We start from the raw sequence: 12,522 nt of genomic DNA, 5'->3' as shown, positions 1-12,522 counted from the left end.
ATAATGGGTTCAATATGTTCAAGGATGAGTGTCACTTGCCTTGCTCTGGCCCTTGGGGAACTTCGGCGACGATCTCGAAGTAAGCCGGCTCTTCGGCGGGGTCCGAATCTAAGCGACAAAGCACAAAAATAAATAAAACAGGCACAAACTCTACTGAAACAGCAAAAGAAACTATTTTTAATGGATTCTTGATAATTTTATGAATTTAATGAAATTTGAATGGACCTAAACGGAGACTAGATGAATTACTTATGAATTTTAGAAGTTTTCTGGGTTTTTTAACTAAACAGAAAAGTCCTAAATCAATTATTGCGCAATTAATGGGGCTGCTGACGTCAGCGAGGAGAGAGGAAGCTGACGGCTAACAGGTGGGGACCACCTGTCGGTGAGAGAGAGAGGGAGAGAGAGACTGACACGCGGGCCCGGGGAGGAGAGAGAGGAGGCGGGCGCGGGGAACGACTGACGAGTGGGACCCACTCGTCAGCGAGAGGGAACAGAGAGGAGGGGAGCAGAGCGCGGCTCGGGCGGACGGCGGCGGCCGGCGGGAGCGGCGGGCGACACGGCGGCGGCGGCGCACGGCGACGGCGGCGCGACGGCGACGGCGCGACGGCGACGACGGCCGAGGCGGCGACGCACGGCGGCGGTGGAAGGACAGCGGCGACGGCGACGGCACGGCACGCGCGGGCGCAAGCAACGGCGGCCAGACGTCGGCGACGCGGAGGCGACGACGACCACGGCGACCGGCGAGAGCGGCGAGCTTCGGTCTCGTCCGGCGACGGCGCGCGACTCGGCGGCGGTCGGCCGGAGAGGGGCAGAGGGAGGGGAGGAGGGTGCGGGTGCTCACCGGCGGCGGCGAGGGCGCGGACGGGTCGGCGAGGCCGAGGCGGAGGTGGCGACGCGGGTGGGTGCGGGAGATCGGCGGTGGCGGCGGAGATCGATCGGCGGCGGCGAGGCGACCGGGCGCGACGGCGACGACGCGACGGAGGAATGCGCGGCGCGGGGACGTTCACCGGCGACGACGAGGACGGCGACTGGTCGGCGACAGCGACGCTGAGATGATGACGCGGCTGGACAGCGGCGAAGGCGTCCGACGGCGAAGTTGCGCGGCGGCGGCGAGAGGCAGCAGCGCGGCGGCGACTCGGGCGGACGGCGGAAAGTGAGCGACGGCGCGCGGCGGCTCGGGATTTATAGGGTGGTGGCACCGGCTAGGGCGGGCGGAGGTTGGAGACCGAGTCGGCGACGGCGCGGTCTCGGCGGCGGCGGTTGCGGCGACGGCGCGGAGTCCGGCTCGGACGCGGCGCGGCGCGAGCGCGGCGAGCGAAGCAGTCACTGACAGGTGGGCCCCACCTGTCAGTGGCGCGGGAGAGAGGAGGGAGGCGGCGCGGACTCGCGGCGCGGGCGCGGGTGGGAGCTGGGCCGAAGCCGCGGCCCAGGCGGGGCGCGCGCTGGCGGGCGGAGGGAGGCCGGCTCGGCTGGGCCGGCCCGGGAAGGAAAAGAAAAAGAAAAAGAAAAGGAAAAAGAGAGAGGGAGGAAATTGGACTTCGGCCCAATTTGAGAAGGAAGGGAAAAAGAAAGAAAAAATAAGGGAAAAAGGAAAACCCCACTTTTGCCGAGTTTTAAATTAATTTGTTTGGCCAAATTTTATACTTCTGCAATTTGAATTTAAATCCTGTTAGTCGATTTGCGAGCCTCGATTTAGTTGAATTAATTCCTTTTAGAGGGATTTTTCCTGAGTTAATTAAGCCAATTGTTATTTACGGATTTCTTTTTACGATTTAGGCTTAGGACGAAACTCCGGGCGTGACACTTCGTCGCCAAGAACCCGTCTCCCCCCAAGCCGCAGAAGAAAGGCCTCACCACCGCTGCTGGCAGGCTCGTGACCGTGGAGCGGCCGATGGCGTAGGATCTACTGTTGTTCCTCCGTGGCATGGTGGTATTCGTCACAAACCCCAACAATGCCTACCACATGAACTGTCCTGCAGTGCGTCACCTACGGCAAGGTCGGCGTGCTCTTTGAGGGCGGCAACTGGGACTGGTTAAAGGCATGCAGCTATATATATCTATTGGGTGAGTAATATCAAAGTGAGTAAATATGTTCATGTAATCTATTCTTTGGACTATTTTCTATCACGCTGAAAAGGTACTGGTTAAAGATAATTGTGTTGCAATCATATATGTGAATGATAAAAATAATCAGTTAAATGAGGGCAAGCTGAAAGGACAAGATGGACATTTTTTCTGCCTATGCCCACATATCAGAGTTGTTTAACGGTTAAACCCTAACAGAATAGCGACGGAATGTCGTGGAGGGCGCGATAAAGTTCGACGATGGCATAGAGGGAGGACCAAACTTTTTAGCGGCACAGAGACCGGCACCATCTTTTTTAATGGCACACATGTAAAAACCTCTCGCTGCCATGGCATTCCTAGCTCCGGCCGTGGCAGTCGCCGCTTCTTTCCTTGATGCCATGGCTACAGCCCCTTTCCCCGCCGCACACCGCCCCATTGCACCACCCTTGTTCTGTAGCACTGCCGTATTTGCGTGCGTGCTCCTCCTCCTGCCCCATCGTCCTCCAGCACCAGTGGAAAAGAAGGATCTGTGAAATGGGAAACAAGGAGGATGGGAAGGGAGAAGGGGAAAGATGCATATGCCTTCAATCCTGCCCGCCATCGCTAGATTTTTCTCGCGCACTTAGTGGATCTAAGACGCCGAGGACCGAAGCGACGGATTGGTACAACGCGCTCATAGGTCAGCGCCTCGCTTTGGAGCATGATACTGAGCCGGCGACGAGCGAAACAACGACTACCTTTTCTCTCCGTGATAAATGATACAAATAGATGGAAAAATGTCTGGACGTGGCACTATATAGACGTGTCGTATATGTCCTTAGGTGTTGATTTTGTTTTGCTGGGAAACAGTACATCACTTGTTTTTTAATACTTCTTTTTGAGTTTTATTTTGAATATGGACTATATCACTATTGCATTCAACTACCAGCTAATGTCTCCTAGATAATTTGGTTGTTGATTTACGGGTTGTTTAGATGGGGCTAAACTTTTTAGCACCATACATGTTGCATCGGATGTTTGGACACTAATTTAAAGTATTAAATATAGACTAATAAAAAACTAATTTCATAAATGAGAGCTAATCGACGAGACGAATTTTTTACGCTGACGGCTGACGGCTGTTGATTGCGCTGACGGCTGATCACCCTATGAACAGTTTTGATATTGTCAAGCACCATGTAGACGGTTTCATTACGGTTAGAATAGTGAACTGGAGTTTATGTTGTTACACTATTTTTGGTAGATCTCATCTTATTTATTATTCCCTCCGTTTTAGATTATAAGACTTTCTAACCTTACCTATATTTATATGTGTACTAATAAATCTAGACACATATACAAAATATATACATTAAAACATGGATAAATCAAGGTAAATTCCAAAAGTCTTATAATCTAAAACAGAGTGAATAATAGATAAAGATGTATTGGGTGTGCAATGTAATCTAGGATAAAGTAGAGAAAACAAAACTAAACGGAGGTTTAGACACTAGCTAATTGAATTTTGTGTTCACCCATCAAGGAGTTTTATAACAACAGTGGAAAACAATGTTACTGTCTCCGTTGCATTTTCTGATCTTTCTTACATTTATCAATTAATTAATATATGTGTTTATATTCATCCATATGCATACGAATATATTGAAGAGGGGTTTCTGATCCTCTTAGTTCTGGACAATAAATGGCGTGTCGTATCTATCAAAATCACGCGAAACCCATGAATGTGCCTCACATTATGGTTTAGCTGTCTATGTCACGCGAAACACAATTAGAGAGACTTCAAATGGTCTAATTATATTATGTATGTGGATCATTAAATTTGGGAAAGAAACAAAGAAGCAAAATTTTTCCTAACAGAACATCTAGAAATAGCTAGTTGAAAATGAGAAAATGCCTTTTAGATACTAAGAAAAAAAATCGCATTATTCAGTATAACTTCTTGAAACGTCATTATACCGTTGCGATACACTCTTATTTTAGACAGACAGTCTTAATGCCCTAAATGAAACTTAAAAAATGAGAGGAAGTACATTACCAAAGTTTATATTTGATTACTGCATACTTTGTAATATAGAAAGTATTATGGTCAATAAATTAAGGTAAGGGATATTAGAATGTTTTAAGTAATATAAAATGGTAATGCAAATATACTAGATTACTAGTATCATCCTTACAATATATTGGTTTTACACGTGCGCTGTCAAGATCTCATGCGCCATTTCTTAACTTAAATAAACATGTGATGCGCCAAGGCAAACATCATTTTCATAAATCCTACCTGCAACAAAAATACAACCAATCCCCACAGATTATTGCATCCCTCGTGCATATACAGCAGTACCAAAGTACAAATCATCTTGATCTTCATAAATCCTACTACCTACCAAGCCACCAAAACACCATCAATCTCCCTCAGTCCCCCTCATCCGTCATAATTATAATTTGAAAATTAATTTCCAGAGGTCGGCAATAATTAATTTGCCAGTAAAATAATCATGTACATAAACTTTAAGTCTGTTTTTGAATTATTATACGATTTTTGTGATAGTTATTTTAATGGTATAAGGAATAGAATTAACTCCTAAAAAGTTGTACAATCTATTTTTTTAAAAGAGTTGAAGTGCATCATATGTCATCTAGGTTCCTGAACTCTCAAAATACATTTTTGGATCCGCGAACTTGTCTAGGGTGTCGTATAGGTCCAAACAGGCTCCGACACGCTCCATCCGCTAACGTGGCATACCATGGTGGCGCCTACGTGTTGGTGAGGCTTTATGGGTCCCACATGTCAGTGAAGAAATCGAGAAGAGAGAGACAAGAATAAGGAGAGAGATTCTGACATGTGGGACCCACACAGCCTCACCAACACATAAGCGCCAACGTAGCATGTCACGTCAGCGGATGGAGTAGGTCAAAGCCTGTTTAGACCTATATGACACATCAGACAAGTACGGGGATCAAAAAATGCATTTTGAGAGTTTAGGACCTAGATGACACCTGCACACGAGTTTAGGGACCGCTGATGAACTTCACTCTTTTTAAAATGTGAAAAGGCGAAGTTTTTCATACAAACTTTAAAAAATATAACATTTAACAGTTTGAAAAATATGTGCATATATAAAAGCCAAGAAAAAACTAAAAAAAATTGTAGGGAAAGAACATTACTGCAGAATGCTCTTCAACACACGTCGTTATGCATGCTGCTCCTCTTGCCATGTTCATATGGATAGAGGGACATGCAAGCATATATCACAACAGAATGGCATAGTTGATGAATTACAGGGATAGGCGATTCAATGATCAATTATTCACCTAGGGGCAAAGCACTTTTGACACTATGACCAACTAAATTGTGGCCGTTTGGAATGAATCCACAATGCCCCACCTGTGCCTCGCATTTCATGACCTAGTTCACAAATTCTACTTCGGTGATTGGCTCGCCTGAATGAAGCTTGAGGGCGACATCACCAACAACCTGCATCAAAAGGTGGAGCAAAGCAAAACATGACTGGATGAAAATGGTAACAGAAATCAGCAACATTGTGTGTTCTATTACAGACGATTGCTAAAGCTTGTTATGATAATGCACTATGCAGTTGTTGATGGTGATTTGATATCCGTTTTATAGGTAAAATAATTGTCTGCGGTAAAACGATATGGTATGCACAGCTAAGGAAGGGTTCAACGTCAAGGTCCTAACAAAATTATTTTATGATTAAAGGAGGATTCAAGAGGACGGAAGGAGCGGTTGTGAAGTAGGGAGAGTTTGGCGCGTTCTCGTCCGCCCCTTACTAACCCAAATTTTCTTATTTTTCACGCGCATGCTTTCTGAACGGCTAACCAGTGTATTTTTCGCGAAAATTTTCTATAGGAAAGTTGCTTTAAAAAATTATATTAATCTATTTTATTTTTTTATAATTAATTAATAATTAATCATATACTAATCTATTAATACGTTCTCCGCGCCGCCTAACTTACCATATGCTGAACGCAGCCGTAGTGGGGTTTTTTTTTTTTGCTGAAGAATAGCATGTAAAAATAATACATTTACTTGTAATAAAAGAAAGGCTTTGTTTTGTGATATTTTTGTGATGCTAATTGTCTTGTCATATTCTTAACAATGCCAAAAAAAATGTTGCTAACTATAGAAGTTGAGAATTAGATGATAGTCATGTAACTATGGGCATTTCAGAGAAAAAAAGTGCAAACCTTTGCCATCGTCCTATAAGAATATTCCGTGACTCCAGCAATGTGCGGCGTTATAATAACATTTGGGAACTTCAAAATTGGATCTTCTGGATCATATGGTTCCGTCCAAGCAACATCAATGCCCAAACCACCTAAATGGCCTGATTTCAGGTGATTAAATACAGCATCGTAGTCCAGTAGACCTCCTCTAGCAATATTGACCAGGTATGATCCCTACAATGCTACAACATTAATATTTCTATAGAATGTATGATAGAATTATTATCCAACATCATAGTATTCTATTGCAGCTAATATTTCCCGCCAAAATATCCTTGTCTAATAGAACATAGTACAATACCTGGAGTTTTGTGTTATGGATAATACTTTGAAATTTATTCGAGAATAAATGATAGGAATTAGCTTTATTGTTGAGTAGGATCAATTAGTCGTTATGGAAATTGATAGAAATAGCATGTAAAGTGTGGTTACATCCACATAAATGACATGAACAAATGTACATGCCTTTTTCATTGCCGAGAGGAACTTATGATCCACGATTCCAACCTATAAATTTTATCATTTAGTGATCAAATTCAATTAGAAGCTTTAGCTGAAATAAAGGAAATAAATACAACAATAGAACAACTAACTGTTTCTTTTGTCAATAGCAAGCATGTTATAACTATGTCAGCCTCTCCAGCCAATTCATACATATCCTCTGGCCCACCCTTCTTATCGACCAGCTCATCTATATCTGCGCTGTCAATATGTGAGGAGAGGAAGAGAAAAACTGGAAATAGTAATCCAAATACTGCAGCTCACCACATGGCAATGTATCAGATGACCAATTTCGTTTGGTAGCAAGAATTTTTACTCCAAAAGGTCTGAGCCTCTTGGCAACTTCTACTCCAATGGCTCCAAATCCCAAGATAAGGACCTATACAGTAGAATAAATACATATTAATACAGAAATGGAATGCTTGCCATCCAAAGTAAAAAAAAAAAAAGAAGAAGAAATAACTCATACACAAAGACCATACTGATTTTCCAAATATTGTATCTCCAACTGGAATGCCCAGATCCTTACATTTCACAGCAGTATCCATCATCTTCTGCAAGGTTAGACACATACAAAATATGAGTGGCCCACTATAAACGACAGAAATAGATTATATTTATACAACCAAAACAACCATGTTAGCTGCCAGATGACTAAAGATAGGAAGGTGAACTATATCCTAAAGAACAGGAAATGTCCTGCGTAAATACAAACGATGAAAAATAGTTAGGTTTAACAGAGTCACCGTGCATATTTTCACAGTGAAGATAGGCTCAAAACACGACCTCCATGTGTGTCAGTTTTTTAAGTTCAATGTCTTGGTAAATTGGCAGTGAAAAAATTCAGTAATTCTAAATAACAAAGGGAGATACAAAAATCAAATAACACGTGAGATGCAGACTCTTGTTTCTTTGTTATCTGAACTCCAAGGTGTTGACCAGAAACTCAAATTAAATAGTGCAGGTCATTAAAACTTTTCTTTGTTTCTATAGAACATTAACATTTAAATTTTATTTTACAACCAAGTATTTAATTCTGCAATGATTATATGCTTTTATTTAACTTTTCCACCATAGTTCTTAAAAATATTCAGTTATATACATAACTAGGCTTGCTAATTTGAGATGTCAAGATATTGTGTCTATGTAAATTACTGAAAAAATGTATAGTAAGAAAGATCTAGTGACAACTGCTTCAGAAAAGAGAAAACATGGAGTACTTTAAAGTGGTAAAAAGAATGATCTTAAAACATACTTGCTTCCTTAGAACACCGAGAGTAAGATAGATTGCCATTTCTGCACAAGAGATTGCATTTCCTGTTGTACTTCCAGGTATCCGTGCAACTTTAATTTTGTGTTTTGTAGCAGCATTCACATCGATACCTGTGAAGAATTGTATGCTCAATATCAGAGGAGATAGTTGTGCCATTGTATTTTTGGAAGGGAAGATAAAATAGACTTATAATCACCTTCTATTCCAACACCATACTGCATAATGATCTTCATCTGATTTGCCTTGGCAATGACATCTGAGTCTACACGTCGATTTTTTACTACACATAAGTGATAGTTTTGAATAACATCAGGTACCTCCTCCAGACCTACTTCATCAACCTGAAAAATGCATTCAATTGTGATAAGACACAAATCCAAAAATGCACGTCATCACATGTGACTCAAATTAAGATCTTGTTGAATATAATATGTACATATTTTTCATCAAATGACATTATCAGTATCCCTGATTATTTTTCGCAAATAATACAATGGATAATGTAACAATGAAATTGTGTACCGTGTACATGTTCCCTTCCATGTAACAAGATCTTGCTAAAATAGTAGACAGTATGCCAGAAATTGAATAAGATGGAGCTCTTACAAAGTTACTGGATAAATAAATAAAACACATGTTTTCATCGATAAACTGCAGATTAATCAGATGTTTTGGTATTAATAACATCAAAAATCAGAGATTTTGAATGCTGTGATGGTGAAGAAAAAGGTTGGGAATTATACATTGTTTTGAACCAATGATAATGGAAGTTCATTGTAACACATTGAGCCCCAGAATTTATTTCATCAGTTTGGTCCTTTAATTGAAATGGAAAAGCAATGAATGTGATATGACCCCAACCTCATTCATTATCGTATATCACATGCTTGATTTCAACATCAAACAACATTATAACAGAGCTGAACTAAAACATATAAACAGAGTTGTCTGAATTCATCTAACAAAAAGTAAACAGAGCTGAACTAAAACATGTAAACAATATATTACAGATTGTTCTATCTCCTTAATCGAATGGTCAGAACTCCTGCCATTTGCCTGAACATGTCTAATGGCACAGTTCTGAACTTCTGATAGCTAACAGAAGAAAGAAGAAATCTCTATCACGACAGCCTTACATACGAGTTGAAAAGTTTTAAATTTATAAGGCCTTGTAGTCCAAACCAGACTAAAATTAGATCTATCAGCTAAATTCACAGAATTTCACTTCTGATAAACCATGCAAGCTAACTGTAAAAAGAGCAAGCAACCTGGATAAATGGATGATTCTGGAGATACTCCTTGGTGTAGATAGTAGAAGCAGGCCAATACGGTCCACAGAACAAAACCCGTGTAGTATCGGCACTGCCACTCTTTTGAACTGAATCACCCATGTTTGCAAAACCTGCAATCTCAAGAGAGACATTTACAACAAGAGAAGACTTTAAAGATTACAATATATAAAAAAAATGACTGAACGGGGACAAACAAAGCAAAAAAAGATGGATGCATCAGTGGAGAAAGAAAAGACAAAAATCACCAAGATAATGGAATCAAGTAACCAAAATGTGGGTATCCAAGGTCTGATTAACATAATAAAAAAAACCACCTGATTGGTTTTTTATAGGATTCTGTATCTCTAATGAAATAACTTATTTACAACTCCCTGTATCTGATTGAGGGGGTGTTTCGATGGGGCTTTTTAGCCCCATGTCACATCGAATGTTTGGACACTTATTATAAATATTAAACATAGACTAATTATAAAACTAATTACAGAAATGAGAGCTAATTCGCGTGACAAATTTTTAAGCCTAATTAATCCATAATTAGTGTATGTTTACTGTAGCATCACATAGGATAATCATGAATTAATTAGGCTCAATATATTCGTCTCAGGAATTAGTCCAAGATTATGGATAGGTTTTATTAATAGTCTATGTTTACTATTTATAATAAGTGTCCAAAAATCCGATTGGGACAAGAGACTAAAACACCCCCTGAATCCTGCCCATGCTGGCTTGTCCACCGTCACTAACACGATGCCAGATAGCGAGTAATCTTGTATTCCTTTCAAATATAAATGGCTTTTGATCCACTAAACCGTGCCGAAACATTAACACTAGAGCTACAAAGGATCTGTGATGGTTCACATGGATTTGCCACCAAGCTCCATGGGAAGAAACGCAAATGGCAAAGAAAGGCGCCCCCTACTAAACAAGAAAATCAAGCATCTGACCCAGAAACACCACCACCACAACTCTCATCATTGGACCCGACGTGTCCTGTCCCCCCAAAACGCCGTCCAATTTCAACAAAAACGATCTGCAAAAATCCGTCTTAAAAAAACACAGACTACAGAACGGATTCCCGTTAAAACGGGATAAAATTATGAATCGGATGATATGAACTACGCAGTATCAGAACTGAACTGGTATCGTCCGTCCCCGCGAGACAACACGGAGGACACGAGCGAGAGCCGGCGGCAAAGGGAACACATAGCAGCAGCGCCGTGCACGGCGGCGTTGGCGTCGACGCGAAAAGATTGCGATAGTTTTTTGTGTAAAAGAAAAAAAACAACCGATCCACAAAACCCGAGCCGAGCAGAGGAGGCGAGACACCACCAGAGCAGCAGAGGTACGGAGGAGGAGGAGGCGGGCGTACCTCGCGGCGAGGAGGAAGTGAGGAGGTCGGGGCAGGGGAGGGGACGGTGGCGGGCGGCGAGGGAGCGCGCGAGAGTGGTGGCGAGCCTGGGCCAGGCTGCTGCTCCTCCGGCCATTCGGATTCGGGGGGGGAGGGTGGCGGCTGTACCGCTGGAGCGAGTCGGAGTGGGCGTCACCGGTCGGAACCACAGCGCTTGGCTCGTGACGTTCCCAGCTGTCATGGTTGGCACCATTCGAGAGGCCTGCCTGCGTGCGTGCTACTGCAGTGTTGGGAGTTTGTTTTTTGGCGAGTTCCGCGCACAACTGGGAGGTTTCGGCGTGGGATTTATAGGAGTCCGAGTCTACTGGTTGGTTGGTGCACTCCTTCTCCACCAAGTTTGGTACTTCCCCCTCGACATTGGTCAAACTTTAAATATCTCATCATTGGTAATTTTAAAAAATAATACTTAGTTTAAATATAGTATGAATGAGGAGTGAGGGTTTGAGGCGTTCGATTAAGGGCTTGTTTAGTTCCCATAAATTTTTGGAGGAGTGGTCACATCAGCGTGTACGATCACACATTTAAAGTATTAAACGTAGTCTAATTATAAAACAAATTTCAGATTCCACCTGAAAACTGTGGGACAAATCTTTTGAGTCTAATTAATCCGTCATTAGCACATAGTGGTTACTGTAGCACTTTATAGCTAATAATGTACTAAGTAGGTTCAAAAGGTTCGTCTCATGATTTCTCCTATAACTGTGTAATTAGTTTTAATGTTCAGGTATATTTAATGTTTCTTTTAGATGTCCAAAGATTTGATGTGATGTTTTTCGGAAAAAATTTTAGGAACTAAACAGGGCCTAACTCGCATTCTGCTCCTTTTGGCTGGGCTTCTCCTTGGGTGGACCTCTTCCTTGGATATGAAGTCCCAGGGAGACAGCCTGGAGGGGTGAATAGGTATCCTGAAAAAATTCTTCAATTGCAGCGGTCAGTAGGGCCGGACCGTCCGGTCAAGGCTCTCACGTTAGGCCGAGAGCTCTGGCTGGACCTTTTAGCTATGAACACCGAACCGTCTGGTCAATCAAAGGAGTGACTTTTAAGTCCTCCTTTCTCAGTGGAGTTTCTGGAAACGTGCAGTGTGTGTGCAAAAGATGAACACTAAAAGATCACACAAAACGACAAGAAACACATAAAGATGGATACGAGAGATTTTATCCCGAAGTTCGGATCCTTCGATCCTACTCTTCGTTGAGGCACTACTTTGAGCAGGATCCCTCTCGATCCTTTTCCTCTCTTGGCTTCCTCTCATAAGGTCAACACGGGTCTTCGAATTCACCCCTATGCGCTAGCGAGCCCTTGATCGACCACTAAGGTCAAGATCAAGGCGCCTCCCCTAGCCCTAAGATGTAATCCGCTCTACCCGGCAACCTTCTATGAAGAAGTACAAAAATCCACTAGAAATCTTACCTGTTTCCTTGCGGAGGTTAGGCACCAACCTTCACAAACTAGATCTCGGGCGATCCACAAAGCTTGGAGGCTCGTGGGCGACGCCTATCCATGTAGGAGCGTGAACTCCAAGAGTAACAGGCCACTGCGTCTCCACGTACATCCATCCATCGCTCAAGAGCGCTTAACAATGCTCAAGATCACTCACTAATACCTAAACTCACCATCTAGGCCTAATCCTCGCCTTAATCACTCTAGAAGGTGTTAGGATTAGTGAAGGAGGCTTGGTAGGAGCTATAACTCACCTAGGAACCCTAGAATTTGAACTAGAAGCCTCACCA

At 42.6% G+C, this 12,522-nt stretch overlaps 1 protein-coding gene across 1 annotated transcript; it reads right to left on the bottom strand.

The window, feature by feature from the left end:
* Positions 1 to 5,088: 5,088 nt before the first annotated feature.
* Positions 5,089 to 11,036, bottom strand: LOC102706020 (hydroxypyruvate reductase). Its single transcript, XM_006657546.3, has 10 exons — positions 10,754 to 11,036; positions 9,361 to 9,494; positions 8,289 to 8,433; positions 8,075 to 8,202; positions 7,302 to 7,373; positions 7,084 to 7,198; positions 6,912 to 7,015; positions 6,784 to 6,825; positions 6,280 to 6,492; positions 5,089 to 5,545 (listed from the first exon to the last, which is right to left on the bottom strand). The coding sequence occupies exons 1-10, from the start codon at positions 10,983 to 10,985 to the stop codon at positions 5,477 to 5,479; spliced, it is 1,254 nt and encodes a 417-aa protein (XP_006657609.2). The 5' UTR covers positions 10,986 to 11,036; the 3' UTR covers positions 5,089 to 5,476.
* Positions 11,037 to 12,522: the final 1,486 nt, after the last annotated feature.

This window comes from Oryza brachyantha, chromosome 7 (assembly GCF_000231095.2).
Source record: "Oryza brachyantha chromosome 7, ObraRS2, whole genome shotgun sequence".
Taxonomy (NCBI): domain Eukaryota; kingdom Viridiplantae; phylum Streptophyta; class Magnoliopsida; order Poales; family Poaceae; genus Oryza; species Oryza brachyantha.
The sequence above is the reverse complement of the archived record's forward strand: the minus strand, read 5'-3'. Positions and strand labels throughout refer to the sequence as shown.